The 20714-nt window shown below is 35.1% G+C and overlaps 1 protein-coding gene across 1 annotated transcript in view; it reads left to right on the top strand.

Annotated features, from left to right (window-relative positions):
• The window catches only part of UMAD1 (UBAP1-MVB12-associated (UMA) domain containing 1), a 277343-nt gene that overhangs the window by 35425 nt on the left and 221204 nt on the right, over positions 1–20714 (top strand). The window contains exon 2 of the mRNA XM_079151821.1: positions 11773–11875. Coding sequence (XP_079007947.1) covers positions 11794–11875 — 82 coding nt within the window. The 5' untranslated portion in view covers positions 11773–11793. The remainder of the gene's footprint in view (positions 1–11772; positions 11876–20714) is intronic.

Below are 20714 nucleotides of genomic sequence, written 5' to 3'. Positions count from 1 at the left end.
TTATTTTTCAGATCTGGGAAATTTTGTGACATTATTTTGTTGAACAGGTTGTTCATTCCTTTAGTTTGTATTTTTTGTGCCTTCTTCTACCCCAATAATTCTTAAATTTGGTCTTTTCATGATGTCCCATGATTCTTGGATGTTCCATTCATAATTTCTTACCATCATCTCTGTTTAGTCAACTTTGTTTTCAAAATTAAATATTTTGTCTTCATTGTCTGAGTTTCTGTCTTCCAAATGATCTAGTCTGTTGGTTATGCTTTCTGTTGAGTTTTTAATTTGGTTTATTGTTTCCTTCATTTCAAGAATTTCTATTAGGTTTTGTTTTCAGAATCTCTCTTTTTGAAGTCCCTTTACTTCCTGCATTTGCTCTTTTAACTGTTTATTGGAGTGTTGTTCTTTGCCTGCATTTACTCTTTTATAACATCCTTTGGTTCTCAGCTCATTTTAATTGTGTACATTCTGAACTCCCTTTCTGATATTTCTTCTACCATGTTGTCCTTGAGTTTTATTGATATAGCATTTAGTTTTGTTTGGGACACTTTTTTACCTTGTTTTTTCACATTGTTCATGTATCTTCCTCTCTAGCATTGTGGGAATCCAAGGTATTGCAGTTTCCCCCTTATAGGCTTATAGTGTCCTTGCAGGTTTCCAGTACCTCACCTTAAAGTGGGAGATCAATATTAGCAGCACACAATACAAACTATGCATCCTTAACCCAAATAATCCCTATTCATATATTAACTGTATTATCTTAATAAACAGAGATAATTAGTTTGATTATTATCTACAGTATAACCAATAAGTTTCCAATAAGGTTCACATTTTCTCATGGTAGACAAAAAGGATGAGGAGGAATGTAGGATGAGGGATGTCAATGAGATGGTAAGTGAGTCAATAGAGGTGCTATATCATAGGAATAGTGAAAGCACAATCAAAACAAATTGGTTGTTATCCTAAGAACATGGAGGAAGAGTGTCCAAGGAAACAGATTAGAAAAGAGGAACTTAGAGTGAGAAAAATAATTAAAAAAAGAAAAGTAGGAATAATCAGAATAATAGTAATAATACTACTAATAAAAGAAATTCTATAATAAAACTATAATGTTCAAACCTCCTAGTCTTCAGTAGTCTGATGTCTGAGAGGCACTTGATAATGCAGTGTCCCAAGAAGGGAGCTGCCCCACTAGGGATGGTGGCCTCTAGGTGGAAAATAATCCCTGATAGTGGGCAGAGGTGACGCTACACATTGGTGATGGCCAGCTGCAGTGGGGGCACTAGACCTCTGACTAGGCCATGGTGTCACTGGAGACTGCAGGTGGTGGGCCTGGCTGGGCTAGGATTTGTGCCTGCAGTCCTTTTTTATTTTTTATTTTAAGACAGGGTCTTGCTAAGTTGCTTAGGTCCTCATTGAGTTGCTGAAGCAGGCCTTGAATTTACAATCCTCTCTCAGCCTTCGGAGTTGCTGGGTTTACAGGCATGTGTCAGTGTACTTGGCTGCAACTGGTTTAAAAGGAAATTGATTTTTGCATTGCTTTTCTACTAAAATACTGTAGTGTATTAGGAACAAAGTCTTTTCTCTGAAATGTTCTTTAAACTACTTTATCCATATACCTTGTTTCTTCATTCCTTAATATTCTGATATTCTCTAATGTAAAAGTTAGCAGATCCCCAACAAAACCTTGGTTGCTTTAAGTTATTATTCTCTTTTGAAAATTGTTGAGGGAAGTGGTATTTCCAGAGGTTTGTGACTCTACAGTAATATTTATATGGTTAGAGATAGGGTATGGGTCTACAAATGTATACCAACTTTGTGAGAAAAAAATCTAAATTCATGTTATAAATGCTGAATGAAAGTCAGTTAATTAAATGTACTAGACTAAAACTATTTTCTACTTCATATGTAAGAGAGATGGCCAAATATTAGGCACGTGACTTAGAGTCCTTTTACGCTTTTGGTGTTTATGTTCTTTCATCTGCCACACAGATTAGCTTGATTTCAAGTTGTGTTCAGAAAATATAACCTACAGTTACAAAGTATTATTAAATTATTGCTTGAGAGTAATGTTAGTCCTGTCACGAGTGATTCAAGACCTTGTACTCTGCTCATTCTTCTACATTCAGTATGTCTTTGGCTCAAACTAGAATAGAAGAAAGCTGTAAACAATGAAAAACTTTCTTATTCCTTTATACAAGCAATTTTACTGGCAAAAACAAAAAACAGAAACAAAGAAAACCTGAAAACATCATGCATCTGTGGTCAAATAAGAAATGTTGAATTTATAAATGTGGAATCAGTATCCCCAGGGTGATAATTAATGCATTCTACCAGAAACACGTTTAGGGACAGGAAGTATTTGTATGACCATCTGTTATCAACAAATTATTTCCTGTCACTGCAGAACTAGAAAATAGCCAAAACAAGCACAAGTGGAGAGAACCAGGATGAGCAAGCTACAATTTTTCATTATTTTTCCTTATGGAAATTATCCTTGTTAGATTTAGGCTATTAAAAATTCCCATCCTATGTTTAAAACTTTGCCACTGGAGGCTAAATCCAGTTTATATAGGATTTATTCAGTCTGCACAGTATTTTAAAAAAATTGTGAACTGGTTACTCTTATCAAAAAATGGGATTTTTTAAATATAGTAGTTGGATTTCCAGTTTGTTAAAAAATTAGATTGAAATGCAGTTTGTTAATCGTTTTCTTAACAAACACTTCCTGTTTTCCTTATTCATATCACTTTCATTTGTCCCTCAGACTTGAAACTTAATCATATTTTACTAGATCTTTTCTATTTGTATTTTGTAGAAGTGATAGTCACTGGGCCATATTCCCATCCCCTTCTTTTTTCATTCTCATTTCTCCTGCCTTAATTTCAGTTTCTTTTCTCTTTAACTCTCTAACTGCTTGATACTCTGCTCCCCTTAGTCAGTCGCTCCAGCATTTTGTTAAATTTATTCTTTGCTTAAGACCCTATGCCACACAATAATATTCAACCAAACCTGTATGCTGCTGTAAATGGTCTACCATTTTCTTGCTTTTTAACCCTCTTATAATTTGTCTTTATCCTCCTTTTGCAGTTTTGATTTCTATTGCATATCTGCTTGACTCTGGTGAAGTTACTCCCTTTGCTGAACTTGATACACACTTTGCCCTATTTATATTGTTCTTTTTTTTTTTTTTTTTATAGGAAAGGCCTTCCTTTTCTCCTTCATTTTTATTTACACTCTACTCATCAGATGACTTAAAATCCTACTAGGATGCTTCCAATTCTCATTGATGTTTCTGAAATATTTTGTTCTGGTTTAGGTAATGTATTATTGTCTTCAAGGTTAAAGCTACAAAATGCATGGACCACAATCTTATACTATTTTTAGTATTTGTCAGGAGGACTTAGTAAACTTTTATCAAAATTTGTATTCTTTTGCATACTCATGCATTTCAATGCACTACATATAAAAGATTAAACATTGTTCAGAAGTTTAACTTTTTAGCAGTATAAAATTTACATATTGAATATTAGCACAAATCTGTAGATAAAACTGTGTATGTGTGTGTTTACATATATACATATTCTCTCTATGGTGTCTCCTGTTTATCAAGCACATAGGAATTTCACTCCTTTCGATATATTTACATTAACCTAGTGTTCTGATGAAATTAAGAGATAAAGTAGAAATTATATTGCTTTAATTTTTTATCATGGATAATATTAATTAAAAAGGAAGCCTTGGAGTAATAGTGAAAAAGAACATATTATGTGGTCTGCCATGTCCCCCACCACCCAGAGCAATAAGATCCATCCTGTCCAGTAGTCAGGCAAGCCCTTATGTAAGCATTCTGTGTATGCCATTAAAAGTGAATGCATTGCGCTTTTGTTGGTTTTGTGTTGAATACATAGAATCATTTTGCTTCTTCATACAAAGACTGTTATCTGTAACACACAAAGGGCTTAAGAAATTTGAGACAATTTTCTGAATAATTGTGAACTAAAACATGTCTAAATATACTAATGATGAATTTTTATAGCTTTATTAGGTTTATCAATAAGTAAGACATAATGAAAGTGTACAATTTAATGAGTTTTGACACATCTTTACACTGCTGAAAGTAAAAGTCAGAATGGTAAACATATCTATCACCCCCATTAGTTGCCTTGTGTTTCTTTGAAATTCCTTTCTCTTGTCCTCCCTCTGGTGTCTACTCCTCCTGAGGCAACCACTGTCAATTCACATTACTTTCTGTGACTAAACATTAGTTTGCTTGTTCTAGAAATTCGTATGAATGAAATCATACAGTATTAACTCTTATTTTGACTTCTTTTACTTAGGCTATTTTTTTAGATTCATATAAGTTGTAGTATATATTAGTACTTCATTCTCTTTTATTGCTGAATAGTATTATGACTATGCCACAGTTTGTTTATCCATCTACCTATTGTTGAACATTTGGGTGACTATTAGAAAAAAAACTATCATGACTTGTTGGGATTTTTGTGTTAGGTGGACATATGCTTTCCTTTTCTTAGATAAATACCTAGAAGTAGAGGGACCGAGTAATTGTGTAGGCATATGTTTATGTTGATTAGAAACTACCAAACTGTTGTCCAGAGTGGTTGTACACTGTTGCCACCAGTGTACAAAAGTTCTAGTTGCTCTACATCCTCACTAATACTTGTATGTTAGTCAGCTTTCTGTTCCTGTTTCTAAAATGAATGACAAGAAGAACTTATAGAAAGAAAGATTTATTTCGACTGATAGTTTCAGTCCATTGTTTGCTAGCACCGTGTCTTTGGACCTGAGGTGAGGCAAAACATCATGGCAGAAGAGCATGGCAGAAATTAAGCTGCGCAGCTTATGGCATCCAGGAAGAAGGGGTTGGGGGGCTGGGGAGAAGATAAATCCTTCCAGGACATGTCCCCAGTGACCTGCTTTCTCCATCTAGGTCCCACCTCCCAGTAGTCCACTCAGCCATCAATGGATTAATTTTTACTGATGAAATCAGAGCCCTCTGATTGAATCAAAGCCCTACCTTGCTGCATTGAGGACCATGCTTTCAACACATGAGCCCTTTGGGGGACAATCCAGATCCAAACCACAAGAGCATGACAAGTCTTTTATTTTAAATATTCTAATAGGTATGTAGTAATATTTCATTGATTTTAATTTGCATTTTTTAAATGACTAATAACATTGAGCATCTTTCAATGTATTTATTTTCCATCCACATGTTTTCCTTGATGAAATGGTTGCTCATTATCTTTCTGCCAAGTTTTTACTGAGTTATTGTCATTATTTATTTATTTATTTAATTTTTGTGTGCGTGTGTTACTGGGGATTGAACTCAGAACTAGGCAGTTGCTATACCATTGAGCTACATCCCCAGCCTTTTTATTTTATTTTTTAAATTTCATTTTGAGACAGAATTTTTCTAAGTTGTTCAGGTTGGCCTTGAACTTGCGATTTCCTGCCTCAGCTTCTCCAGTAACTAGTATAGGAATGTGTCACCATGACTTGCTTCATTATTGAGTTTTAAGGGTTCTTTATATATTGTAGATATGTGTTCATTAGCAACTATGTGATTTTCAGGAATTTTTTCCCAGCCTGTGACTGGGGCAAGTGAATTCTTTATACCCCAAATAACTCCAGGATACCTTTGTGTGAAAGTGGGAGGTATTTTGGGTGAGTTCTAACTCAGTCATGCAAGAGTGTTGCTGTTAGCAAATAGTGGATTTTTAAGAATAAATTTTGATATCTCTTCCTGCCTATAAATGTAAAACTTGCTCATTGTAGACAATTTTAAAAGTGCTGAAAATTGTAAAGAAGGAAACAAGATTAGAACATGCTCCGGAACTCTAGTTAGAAGTCATACAACTGTCAAGGCCATGTACCTCAGAAGCAAGAGTGCTTGGTTGGGACTTTTATACTAGACTTGGAGCAGCAGTACTATCAGAGACTTTCTTCACTTTGGGGATTGTAGTCTTAAATTACCCTGTTTTGCTAGGAATTGCCTCAGATATATCATGGGCTGAGGTTGCAGTTTGTTCCCCCATAAATAGGTCTATTACTGTATCTGTAGTGCTAGATCATTAGCTGGCCTAAGCACTTAATGTTTACAGAATGTAAATATGAAGTAAATTAAAGCCTTGAATATAGATTAGTAAATGTTTTCAGAACATAGAGCTAGGTAAGGCTTGAAAAATTAGGGATTGTTAGAAATGGAATTACTCGACCTGAGACTGTAGCTCACTGGTAGAGTGCTTGCCTAACATGTATGAGGCCCTAGGTTCAATTCTCAGCACCATATATAAATAAGTAAAATAAAGGTCTATTGACAACTGAAAAAGAGAAATGGATTTACTCAAATGCATTTGACTAATATTGAGGAGTATTAAAGAAAGTCCAACACATAAATTTTAAGAGCTTCTTGTCTCTGTTTTTTTTTATTGATGAAAAACATTCAGTTTGGGTACCAAAAGGACTTGATTTAAAATTAAGCTCTAGCTGGGTGTGGTGGTATGCACTTAAAGTCCCAACTACTCAGGAGACTGAGGCAAGAGGATCTCTTGAGCTCAGTTCATGGCCAGTTTCGGCAACATAGGGAGACATGTCTTAAAAAAAAAAAAAAAAGAATCAGCCCTACTGTTTACTTGCTATGTAAACATGGAGTAATACTTAACCTACTTTTATTTGAATTCTTTCACTTATACAATGTGAATAATTATGCATATCTGGCAGGGTTTTGTAGGATTATAGGAGGTAGGGTAGCATATATAAGCCATTTTTATATAGTACCTGACACATTGTAGGAACATAAAATATGTCAGAAGTATTTGCAGTTATTCCTCTTTTCCTTTACAGTTACTAGTCTTAGGAACTAAATCTGACTGCTGTATTGGTAAACACTGACAGAGGGAAGATCTTAGAATGATATTTGCTTGCCCTCCCCCAGAGTTACATTTTTATATTAGTATTTGGTTTTGAGGATATGAAAAGAATATAATGGAATAAAGATAATTCAAGTGCAGATTTTAGTATGAGCACATGGTCTTTTCATGTATTGGAGAGGTTAGCCTAAGGTATATGGTTCGACAGACTTTAGGTGCCTAAGGGGATGAATCATAAATGTCAGCAGAAGTATAGGTAATACAGAGTAGTCTCAGGACTTGTATTGTAAAATTTGAACCATGTTCCCATGAAAAAACATCTAGAAATGAACTGTAATTGAGAAAGGAGTTAAGGTAAATGTCTTCAGAACATGGTCAGGTTGTTGGAGTGGTGGGTAGAAGGGTAATTGATATTTCTGTAACAATTCCAAAGCTGTTTCCAATGGATATTGTAGCAGTTATCCTCATGCCATTCTAACTCTTGCCATGGTCTCTGATCTCTGCCTTATTTTTTAATTTTTTGGCAGTGCTGGGGATTGAACCCAGGGCCTTCTGCTTGCAAGGCAAGTACTCTACCAACTGAGCTATATCCCCAGCCCTCTGCCTTATTCTTGATCCATTTCTTCCATGCCTGAAGTTTCTTGAATCTTGGAACCTGAATTATTCCTCCTTCTCCAATGTGTTTGGGATTCTATAATGTCCTGATGTTGTGGAGGGACAGAATGAAATATTATGCTTTGCCAGTAAGTCATACTCTCTAACAAACTGCTGCAGCTGTGTTTTGTGTAAATATGATGTTTTAGATCATGAAAAGTGTAACTGTTTTACTTAATTGTATGTTATAACTTCTATACAAAATATACTAAAAAGGATTTCTTTTCTTTTTTTCTTTTTTTTATTGTAGTATTGGGAATTGAATCCATGACAGGTGCTCTGCAATACTTAGATATATCCTCAGCCTTTTTAAAAATTTTATTTTGAGACAAGGTCTTAAACTCCAGTCTCAGCCTTCAGAGTACCTGGGAATAAGGTGTGCACTACCACACTCAGAAAAAAAAAAAAAAAAAAAAAAAAAGATTCTTGGGCTGAGGGTATAGCTCATGAGGTCCCAGGTCCAAACCCCAGCTTCACAAAATGAAATTAAACAAAACAAGATGCTCTCTTGCATTACAGCTGAATTTGGTCTGATTTTTCTGAAAATGTATCCAAACTTTTGGGGTTGGAGAATAGCTTATTGGAATCATTTTTGTGATTTCTATGTTGTTCCATTTTTATTTTGTGACCAGATATGAAAAGGTATTGGAAATTTATGTCTTTTATCAAAAGGCTCTTCTTTATATGTTAGGAGAACCATTTTTTAGGGGCCTCTCCTTCTGTGTCCACATAAGTTCTTGTTATAACACTCTAATAGCATGAGACACAATGAGCAAAGCAAGTCATATGGTCACACCTGACTCCTAGAAAAGTAGAAAATTGCCTTATTTTTTCTCCATAAAACAGAGCTGGTGACCTACACTAATGATTCCATGGTTCTTGTGTTCACCACATGTTCAGGTCTCTCTTCCTACCATGGGCATAATCACTCAACTCTCCCCAAAGAACATTTGCTGAAATTGCCCCATTCAGTTTTAACATTAGGCCCAAAACTCAGTATCTCTGGGTGATGTATAAGAGTCCCCTCATTAGGTTCAGATGTGGCACCTGTTGCTCTGAACACTTCAGAACTAAACAGGTAAGGTATATATATATATCCTGCCCATCCCCTCACTCTATGGTAGAACTGGGAAGGATAATTTCCCAGAACAATTCCATTCAGAAAATGGAAGGATCTGAGATATATATCAGTCATGGGTCATAGCAGTTTGGGTGACCCCTATGTTGGGTTGGACAACGTTCCTTAATCATGTCCACATTCTTTTTGGGAGAATTTCTCTGTGCATTCTTTTCCATGTCTGCTGGCTCCATCCTTCTGGAGTTTCTTCTTTTTCTAGCAACTTCTTGTTACATTAGAGAATAAACCCTCCTTGGAAACTGTATTCTATTTGACTGCAGTAAGCTTCAGGTGTCACAATAGCCAGAAGTATGATTTTTGCTTGATATAGTTCTGAGATTTCTTGTATTTCTCTCTCTCTCTCTCTCTCTCTCTCTTTTTCCCCCTTCACCTCTGTACATGTTTCCTTGGCTCTATCAGGCTTTCAGTTGGAGACTGTCCTTTTTTTTTTTTTTTTTTTTGTACCAGGTTAGTCTAAGCACAAGAATCTACTGTCAAGATAGTCTGTGGTGAGATTTTAATATAAGGTATGATGGCTTTGATTTGATCCTTACCTGAGGTTGAGTTTTAATCAGCTGTTTTTACTTCAGAGGCCTTCTCAGTTTTATATTTAAGTGTGTGGAGCTGAGAAGTGATTGCTTTTTACAATCTAAAAAGTCTTTGAATTTTTTAAAAAAATGTGTATTATAATTATATCTAACAGTGGGATTCATTTTTATATAATTGTACATGCACACGATATAACAATATAATTTGGGCAGTTTTATTCCCTGATAACTCCCCTTTCCCTCTGCTCCTCTCCTTGATCTCCTTCCTCTAATCTATTGGTATCCTTCCTATATTCTGAGATTTTCCCCTCACCCTGCCTTTTTTTTTTTTTTTCTTTTTTCTCTCATATGTATGAGAGAAAACATAATGACCCTTGACTTTCTGTGTTTGGCTTATTTTGCTTAACATATGTTCTTAAGTTTCATCCATTTTCCTGCAAATGACATAATTGCTTTCTTTTTTATGATTGAATAAAACTGTTGTGTATGTATACTTCTTTGTGGTTTGGATATAAGGTTTAATATGCAGAAATATTCAGAGGTGATGGGGACATTGTGAGAATTGTAACTTCATTAGTTCATCCTAGTTTGAATGGACTGAATGGTGGTAACTAGACAGATGGGTCATGATTGGAAGGGTTCATTTTCCCTTTGGCCTCTTTCCTTCTCTCCAGTTGTTTCCTGGCTGCCCTGAGATGAGCATCACCCCCACTCCCTGCCACCCCATGCCCTTTGGTCATGGGCCCAGAGCAATGCAGTCAAACATTTATGAACTGAGAACTCTGAAACCATGAAACCACCAATACTTTTCCTCATCTAACTGTTTTGGTCACATATTTTGGTCACAGTAATTTTATCCATTCATCTGTTGAGGGACACCTTGACTGATGATTTGTGACTGGCTATTATAAATTATATTGCTATAAACATGGGTATGAATGTATCACTATAATATTCTGCTTTTAATTCTTTAGGATAAATAGAGGAGTGGAATAGCTGGGTCATATGGTGGTTCCATTCCTAGCCTTTATGTCTTTGATTTTGAACTCTTTTCTTTCTTTACTGCTTTTGATTTAAGTGGTACTTTTCTGACTTTGTTTTCCTTGCATGAGTTTCTCTTTGTCTTAGTTACTTTTTTAACTTGACTCCTTGTTGGTTCATTTTTGCCTTTTGTGTTTTCATCTAATCTTGTTTTTTACCAGTTTCATGGAGGCTGTGCCTCCTTGTCCTCTAAAGTGGGTGCCAAACTATTTTTAGACCCTTCTTTGTCTCTGTCACTATATCCAGCAAGCCTTTTCTTTGTGGATTTCAGAGGCAGTTCCTTTTTCCTTTATTGGAATATTTTCTTTTTTTCACATGGCTGGTATTTTTCCTCTTTATTTTTTGTTCCTTTTAAAAGTGAAATCTGGTGCTGGGGTTGTGACTCAGTGGTAGAGCTCTCACCTCTCACATGTGAAGCACTGGGTTCGATCCTCAGCACCACATAAAAATAAATAAGATAAAGGTATTGTGTCTCTCTACAACTAAAATAAATAAATGTGTGTGTGTGTGTGTGTGTGTGTGTGTGTATAAAGTGAAATCTGACAGGCATGTTGCCTGTCAACAAACATGTTCCTTTTACCCACTTATATTGAAGTTAATACCTTATGGATCTACCACTCAGTTCAGGGAACCTACATAATTCCAATTAAATTCTCAGCTTTTAGAACACTTTCACTCATGTTATATCTTACCTACTCTTGATTTTCTTATATGGGTGGAATATATAAAAACTAAAATGTGAAGTGCTTATTGCCACCAGGATTCTTCCTTTCTTTGCCTTCTCTTATGTTTTTCTCCTTATAAGGGACTATGCTCAGAATGTAACTTGTTGCAACCACCCTTCAACTTTCATCCCACTTGTTTTCTAGAAGTTTTACTCTCCTTGAATGTGCAAAGATGTGCATTCCAAAGATGGGAGTAGGAGGAGGATGTGAGTGTGTGTGTGTGTGTGTGTGTGTGTGTGTGTGTGTGTTTGTCAGGGGCAGTGATTTTACCAACATAAAGATCCGGGAATTCAATGTCAGCTGCAGTTTTATAATTTGTACACTCTTTGAGTTTGAATCAGGTAACCAACAGTAGAGGTTGTTTGAAGTACCTTCCATTCTTTTTATGTGTGGCCTTAGTTTTATGAGACTTTAGTTAGTTACAGGATGAACACACTTAGTTAGTTACAGGATGAACAGGATGAACAGTGTTTCATGGCTAGTGAAATCCTTCCAGATTCTGGCATTATCTGTTTGTTTTAGTTTTACATGAAGCAATGTCTTGGATATTCTGAATCTTCAGAAATCAAAAGAGGTTATATTGTAGATTTAAAGGTGCACATTATTCTAGACTGAAGTTCATGTTCCTTAATTTCTAGTTTTGACTTCTGATACCTAGAGAAGACTGATGGTTCTAAGTCTGGCAATATGATTCTTAAGAGTAGTTACTGAGATATTTACAGTTTTATATTGTGAGTAGTTACTGTGAGTTTTACAGTTTTATCTGAGTTTAATGTTATATAGCATTTCTATTTCAGATAGCAGCAGCGGCAGCAGCAATGTTTCACTTCTTCAGGAAGTCTCCAGAATCTAAAAAGCCCTCAGTTCCAGAGACAGAAGCAGATGGATTCGTCCTCTTAGGTGAGTCTTTTTAAGAAATGAAATCATAATTAGATGAATTGCTTTTCCCTTAAAAATTACTTGATAAATATGATTAGTTTTTAGAATATTTCTTACTAATTTCAGAATGAATTTATGTATATATTTTAAAAAGCAAAGTCTGTAAAAATAGAGTTCAGCAACAATGTTATCAAATTAGATTCTTTTTACATATTGGTTTGGCTGTGTACATCTTATTAAATTTGTAAATTAGCATGGTAGTGAACCCCTGTAATCCAAGTTACATGAGGCTGAGGCCAGTCTCAGCAACTTAGTGAAGTCCCCTCCCTGGGATATTCCTCAGGGTAGTATATCTTTCTAGATATCCTACCTCTTACTTCCTGTCAGACTGAAGTGACCCAGTCAGTCTGGAGTCTGCTACTTCACATTCAATAGCAGTAGGGTTGGTTGGGTCTCTTCCTCATCAACCCTTCTCTGTAGGATTTAGTTTTTTGCAGAAATGACATATGGGTTTTAGCTCTCTGACTCTTTTCCATTTATTGATCTTCATCTCTGGGAAATCAGAATAGAGGTTTTCTCATGGATAAGCTTTACCATAGAATTTCCAACCTTCACCGCCAAGTTTTGAAGGCCTTTGTGTTTTTCTGAGACTGTCGCATAAGACATAGGGCAAGGCAGTGATTAGGGTGGTCAGAGTTGTACCAGGATGGGTCTTTTTAGTGGCCATCTTTCTGACTGGGATAAGATCTGGTCCCTTGGATCTGACTGCTTATCTGACCCTTCTTTCTTACTGAGTTGTGAATATGTGCCTCGGTTTCCAAATTAGAACTGGTTCTGTCAACCCCATTTAGTACTGTCCTTAAAAGATGCTCATTGCTTTCCTGTCACTTTCTGAATTAGTCTAACAGAAAATCTCCAGATATACCTCAGGTCTCCTGGGAAGTATCTACTTCACAATAAATTCGTCATAAATTCTTTTCTCAGAAATTTTTTTCCAACAAAGCCTGGTTTCCAAACTCTGTTCTGTATTTCTTGTTCTAACATCTCCGTAGTGTTAAGACATATGCAGAGAACTTTGCTTTTTTTGTCGTTACATGATTAGAAATTGACCATTATTCTTTTTGTTACCTTGTATTTATTTAAAGAATGTGAGTGGGGTGCACTGGCATTTTTGAGAATACATACAATTTCAAATGCTAGACCTCAAAAACTTTGTGTACATCTTATTTACATTTATTTCTGTTGCCTGCCACTTGAGACTGTTTCAGAGACAAGTTTGATCACAAGTGAAATGGCCGTTGGTGTTACTTTTTATCAGAATTACTCTAGTTCTGCTGATGATTGTCTCTGTTCAGCCCTTTTTCCCTCCAGGTGCACATTCTTCACCATTTTCTATGAAAAATGGGTATGCACCTATTATTCTTGGGCTTACTCTCCTGAAGTTTTTATGATACCAGTCAGCATCATCTCTGAGCTCTCTCTTCTGTCTTCTTTCTCTTTTCATCTCCCTTATTCCTCAGGAGTATCTCAGAGGCTCTACAGGGAAGTGCAGATAAGAGAGCTGACTCTGGAGTCAGACTACTTCAATTGACATCTGGTTCCGCCACTTATTAGAATTTCTACCTTGGGCAAATTATTTAACCCCTCCAGGTGTCACTTAGCTTATCTAGGAAAGGTATTGGAAGATTGAATGAATTAATGTGTATAACATACTTAAAACAAGCTTGTGAATGAGGTGGTACTATTTCTACATGTAGATGAGGACTTAACTTTTCCAGGTTTCTCTCTCTAGTATGTAGCAGATCTGGAATTAACCCAGGCAGTCTGATTTCAGAGCCTGTCCTTCTAAACACTGGACTGTCCATGCTGGTAGTTTTATTGTTGTTGTTTGATGTTATATTGCCATGTATTTTAAATATTTAAACTTAAAAAAATAACTGATACAGAAAAACAGGAGTAAGAAGTTCTGGCTACCTCATTATTTTTATTAATACTTTAAGTAATTTAAAAATATCGCAGATAACAGTAATACCTTGAAATTGAGCAAAGGTGATATTCATTGTTTAATTAATAAACAACAAAATTTTCAACAGTTAAGGATTTAACTGAATTTACTGGTAAAATTCCTGACATTATTAAGAATCTAATTAATTATCTTTAAAAATAGTATGGTAAGCCGAACATGGTGGCACATACTGTAATCCTAGTAGCTGGGGAGGCTGAGGCAGGAAGATCACAGGTTTGAAGCCAGCCTCAAAAACTTAGCTGTAAGCAACCTAAATAAAAAAATAAAAAGGTCTGGTGATGCGACTGAGTGGTTAAGCACCCTTGGGTTCAGTCCCTGGTACTTAAAAAAAAAAAAAAAAAAAAAATTGTATGGTAAACTCTGTTAAGGATAGGATGTCATATTGTTGAAAATATTTTGCAAAGTGTCAAGTTGGTTAAATGGCACACATGAAATACTTCTGATACTTTTATTATTAACATAGCACCAAAACTCTACACCAAGAATACAAATAATCCAATCAACAAATGGGCTAAGGAAATGAACAGACACTTCACAGAAGATCTACAAGCAATCAACAGATATATGAAAAAATGTTCAACATCTCTAGGAATAAGAGAAATGCAAATCAAAACTACCCTAAGATTTCATCTCACCCCAATTAGAATGGCGATTATCAAGAACACAAGCAACAATAGTTGTTGGCGAGGATGTGGGGAAAAAGGTACACTCCTACATTGCTGGTGGGGTTGCAAATTAGTGCAGCCACTCTGGAAAGCAGTATGGAGATTCCTCAGAAAGCTTGGAATGGAACCACCATTTGACCCAGCTATCCCACTCCTTGGTCTATACCCAAAGGACTTAAAATCATCATACTACAGAGATACAGCCACATCAATGTTCATAGCTGCTCAATTCACTATAGCCAGATTGTGGAACCAACCGAGATGCCCTTCAGTTGATGAATGGATAAAGAAACTGTGGCATATATATACAATGGAATATTACTCTGCCATGAAGAATGATAAAATTATGGCATTTGCAGGCAAATGGATGAAATTGGAGAATATCATGCTAAGTGAGATAAGCCAATCTCAAAAAACTAAAGGACGAATGATCTCGCTGGTAAGCGGTTGAGGACATATAAGGGGGGATAGGAGGGTTTAGCGTTAGGGTTAGGTTTAGGGTTAGGGATATGGAGGGTGGTAAGAATGGAGGAAGGAAGGACTGTATAGAGGGAAAAGAGGGGTGGGAGGGTTGGGGGGGAAGGGAAAAAATAACAGAATGAATCAAACAATATTGCCCTATGTAAATTTATGATTTTTAATTAAAATAAATATATTAAAAAAAACATAGCACCATACATGCACACGTTTTGATTAGCATATAGCCACCTAAATATTTTCTTACTAAGCATCATGTACAATAGGTATATTATAGGAAAAAAATATTTAGTTTTGTGTGTTTTTTGACTTTTATGTGATACAACTAAGTAAAGACTTAGAAACAATTATAGCAACAGCTTCTTATCAATATGGACTCAACAGAATTTGTTAGATTATGTCCTTATGTGGCCTTTATAACCTGCTTCTGAAAAAGAATAGTCAATTATGTTGTTAAAGCTATAAAATAACTAATTTTTTTTTTTTCCCATTTGAGAATACCTTTTCTTTAGGCTAATGTTCTGATTAATGCTAATAGGTTTTAGATCACAATTATTAGATGGCATTGCTGAGTTGATGAAATCAACTCATGGTGACTTTAAATGGAGGATCTAGGCAGAGCATAGGCACTTTTGTTGATAATAGGAATATCTGGGCTGTTCCTACACAATTAGCTCGCATTTGAATGGAAAGCCTTTCTCCCTATTAAGATTTCCAAAGCTTTTAACCTTTGTAAAATGTCCAGAGTGCTGAAAAAGAATGGGATGGGAGAAACCTAGTAGAAAAACATCCTTCCCCTTGTAACCATTTGTATTCACATAAGAAGGTAATAGCTGTTACTTCATTCAGTAATGAAGTTGAAGTAATCCTCCAGGGTGCTCATTTTACACAAAAACAAATTGCAGTTTTCATTTGCATCACTGGGTGGCGATTTTTCATAGTTTTATGCTACTGTTTAAAAACCCAGCATGTATGGCACTATTTGTAATTACCAGGGTTTTCTTCTGTTATGACATATTTAATTGTACTTTTAACACATTATCTTTAAGTTGATTACAAATTTACTAGTGTAGTGTGCAACCTCATAGTTATTTTAAATGAGGAAAGGGTATTGCCTGGATGTTGGCATATAATTCCTTCCAAAACCAAGACAAAGGCATGAATTAGCTTATTATGACATAGCAAAAATAAGTAAAAATAACAGCAAAATCATAGGATGTAAAAATGAAAGGAATAATTTAGGTTATTGTTGTTACATTCATCAACATTGTTGACCAAATACTGAACGTAGCTTTGGAGCAGGCAGAATGAAATTGGGTAAGCACTATTACAGAGATTAAAGAAGTTGAGTTATAGTACAATAGAAGTTGGGTTATAGTATTCTGTTTTTCAGAATATGCAGGTGCTTCTTAAAGTAGGGCATAAGAACTTCTGTTTCCACTAAGCTAATTACTTTGTAAAATCATTAGATTTAAAACCAGTTTGGTAATTTACAGCAAAAATTTTTATCTTTTATAAGTATTGATCTTGAAATATGTAATTTAGTCTTTCTGTTTTCTACTTTAGATGACAAATCAGATTTCAGAAAGCAGTGGGTTATTTTTAAGATTCTTTCCTATTACACATTTTTCATCCTGGAAAACAAACTATGTATGCATACTTCAGTTAGACTATCCACTTTTTATTTGGAACTTTTAAAGATAATCTCTTCATCTCTGTTTTGTTTCTTTTATTTATAAATGGAAACTTAGCTGTGTACATTGAAAATCTACATTCCAGGGAATGAAGTACAGTAAGGAACTTTAATTCTGTATAGGACTGAAGGCTTTAATTAGAACAACGATGAAAAAAATTGAATAGGTTTTCCGCATTTCCTTGGTATTTTTACTCCATGTTCTTACAGAAGAAATATACCAAATCTTAAAAAAAAAAAATAGAATGTTTATGGATTAAAAAAATAATTTATCTTATGGCTATCTCCTTGCCCATGTACTGTTATCCAGAAAAACTCATGTGCATTTAACTTATGTAGTGATCTTTGTGTTTTTACTCTTGACCTTTAAATTCTAAAGCAAGTGTGCCAGGATTTTTCAATTAACTTCATTATGCAGTAAAATTGCTTATTTTCCCATTAAGAAATTTGGAGTTGTGTGTCTAACGGGTAGAATTAACAGAACTTTTACATTCATTTTACATAATTCTGGTCTACCTGATAATCCAGCAGTGTTTTGGTTTCTGAGAGGTTAGCAAGTCTGCTCCCATGTAGGGTGTACTCCTCCTTTATTTCCTTGAATGAACAGAGTGAGAGGGAATTGCAATTGCAATTGCACCAGGCAAGGGAGAGATGCCAACTATGCTGAGGGACAGAACTGAGCCCTCATTTTTTGTTGACTCAGATGTAAATTGGGCTTCTGTCTCCCTAAGTTTGTGGTTCTAACCTGCTATGCATTAGGGGACACTTTGAGAATATGCTGGTGCTGGGGCCTTTCCCTAGGTTCTGATTAGATGGGCCAGGGATTTAGCTGAGAAGTTGGTGGTTTTTTTGTTTCTTGTTTTTTCCCCTAGAGTTCCCCAGATGGTTCTAGAGTATATGCAGGGCTGAGGAGTACTGTGTACTTCACTCCCTATAATTTAGTAATTGTATACTGTCAAATAATATGTTAAGACACTTTGCAAAAGACCTCATAAAATACAAAGATACAATCTCTCTTCCACTTTAGTTAAGCCATAAACAGACAAACAAAAAGCAAATAAGACCGCACAATTTTTGGGTAGACATACTTCCTCCAGTACATTAAAGCAGAAAACTTAACAATTCTAAGAAATGAAATTTGTTTCTGCATGTAATTAATTTGGAAACAGGTTTGTTTGTTTTAAGTCAGTGGACCAGTTGTGAAACATCTTGTTAAATTATTATATAAACGTGAATTCCAAGTGACCTGTGACTTTTTGTCTTTAGCCATAGCATATCTAGATTGACTTTAGGTGAAATTAGATTAACAACTATAAACTTTTCAATGCAACATCTAAGTTACCCTTTTTATTGGATTAAAGCCTTTAGGCAGTCATATTTTTAGTTATAACTACTGAGTGGGGAGTTGACTGGTTTACTGTGGTGCTACTTTATTGCACTTAGTACAGTTTTAGTAAGGAAAATTTTATGTGTATGCACCATATTATGTAAATGGAGTTTCCTTTGGTAGATCCTTATAGATTTTCCTAATGGTATAACTTCCACATTAGAGACTATTTAACTGGAAAAAATGTGATAAATAGCTTTTATAGTTTTACTTAAAGTTTGTATTTATTTCATTCTGTTGAGGAAATAAGTGTGAAGATGAGAATCTGAGTAGAATGTACAAGTATGAGCCTTGTATTAAAGTAATTAAGATAGTGTTGGAAGACTTCAATGTCTTTTTGGTAATTTTTTTTAAATGGTACTGGGGCCAGAGCCGCACACTTGCTAGGCAAGCACTCTATCACTGAGTGATATCCCCAGACCTTTTTATTTTATTTTGAGAAAGGTTCTCTGTTATGTTGCTGAAGCTGGCCTCAAATTTGCCATCCTCCTGCCTCAGCCTCCCAAGTAGCTAGGATTACAGGTAAGTGCCACCTAGCTCTGCTTTCTTTTTGTGATCTTGATAACACAGTTGACATTTGTTGGCATCCACAGATTCAATCAACTATAGATCAAAAATATTAAGGAAAAAATATTTGTTCTGAACATGTACAGTTTTTTTCTTGCATTACTTCCTAAACAGTATGGTATAACAACCATTTATGTGTCATTTACATTGTATTAGGTATTTTAAGTAAGCTAGAGATGATTTAAAGTATATGAAAGGAATTATGTAGGCTGCATGCATATAGTACACTATTTTATATAAGGACTTGAACATCTGAGAATACCTCATGGGAGTCCTGGAACTAACTGCCTGTGGATATCAAGGAACAAATATAGTTATTATTCTTTTATATTAACTGATTGTCATTATTCAGCATCTTGTTTTCCCATTGTACTAAACCAAAGTATATTAGGAAGAGTTATTATTTACAAATTGATCTTTACAAATGTGATTTTTTTTTTTTTCAAAAAATGTGTCTTATTCCTTCATTGTATCACAAGAGAATTATGCTGTTATCTTGGGAGAGTGTTATGTAAGAAAACAAGGCATAAAAAATGATAAATTAATGTGATAGCAGTTTTTTCTTATTGTAGTAGTCAGTAAGTGCACATCTCTGTCCTGAAGGCTCTGCTGCTTAGTAAGGATGTTGCAGATTTGTGGGCCAACCTGTACCTAGTGAAACAGAATCTTTGCAGATAAAGCCATAGAAGCAGCATTTTAAACAAGCAGTTTTAAAATATTTATACATGTTCACATTTGAGAATTTTGGGGAAAATTATTTTATAAGACTTGGTGGACAGCAAAACCTTCCCAGGTGGTGGGATAGGCTATGTAAGTTACATAGTTTTACAGGAATCTGATCCATACTCAGAGCCAGTAAAAAAAAAAAAAAAAAAAGTTGTTGGCTTATTGTAGAGAGTGTTATCAGGGCCACTGATGATAAACTAGACTAGAAAGGTGGTTGTGATGGGTATTATGTGACATTCTGAAATGTCAGAATTTTATCCCCTTTTCAATAAAGAACTATCACAACATTTTATTATTTTCAAACAAATTTATTGGTGCATTATAATTATATCAATAGTGGGATTCATTGTGGTATATTCATACCTGTACATTATAGAATTTGGGCAATTTTCATTTTCCTCTACCTCTTTTTCCCCCACTTCCCTCCTTCTTTTCTTCCCCTGACCACCTTAGTGTTCTTTACTGGTCTCTCTGGTCTCCCTTCTATTTTTATGAGACCCCCACCTTTTCTTCCTTTCCTTTTTTCTCTCTAGCTTCCACATAGGAGAGTAAACATACAATCCTTGACTTTGAGTTTGGCTTTTTTCACTTAACATGATGTTCTCTAGTTAAATCCATTTTCCTGCAAATTACATAATTTTGTTGTTCTTCATGAATGAATAAACTGTGTATATAACACATTTTCTTTATCCATTCATCTGTTGAGAGACACCTAGGCTGGTTCCATAACTTTGCTATTGTGAATTGTGCCACTGTAAACGTGAATATGTGTCACTACAGTATCCTGACTTTAGTTCTCTATAATAACCAAGGAGTGGTACAACTGGGTCATATGGTAGTTCCCATTGCTAGTATTTTGAGAAACCTCCATGCTGATTTTCATAATGAAATATACTAACTTACAATACCATGAACTGTGTATAAGTGTTCATTTTTCCTCGCACCCTTACCAGCACTTATTATTTGTATTTTTCATGATTGTCTTTGTAATTTCAGGGAGATGAAATCTCAGGGTAGTTTTGATTTGTATTTCCCTGATTGCCAAAGATAATTGTTGGGCATTTTTATGTGTTCTTTTGAGAAATGTTATCAGACTATTTAAAAAGAGTAAACTAGTGATTTTGGGTTTTAGAATTATAGATATATCAACAGTTTTTAAAAATGAGAATAGTTTTTTATAGTTTCATCAACATTGAGAATTATAATAAAAAATTAAGCACAGCATTATGTCTTGAATACATTACTGGAAAAGTATGCAGGTATACTTGAACCAAGCTAATGCAATAAACAAGAGAAACACCAACAAACTATTTAACTAT

This window comes from Sciurus vulgaris, assembly GCF_902686455.1.
Source record: "Sciurus vulgaris genome assembly, chromosome: 8".
Classification (NCBI taxonomy): Eukaryota; Metazoa; Chordata; class Mammalia; order Rodentia; family Sciuridae; genus Sciurus; species Sciurus vulgaris.
Note: the sequence above shows the minus strand (reverse complement) of the source record. Positions and strands in the feature narration are given on the sequence as shown.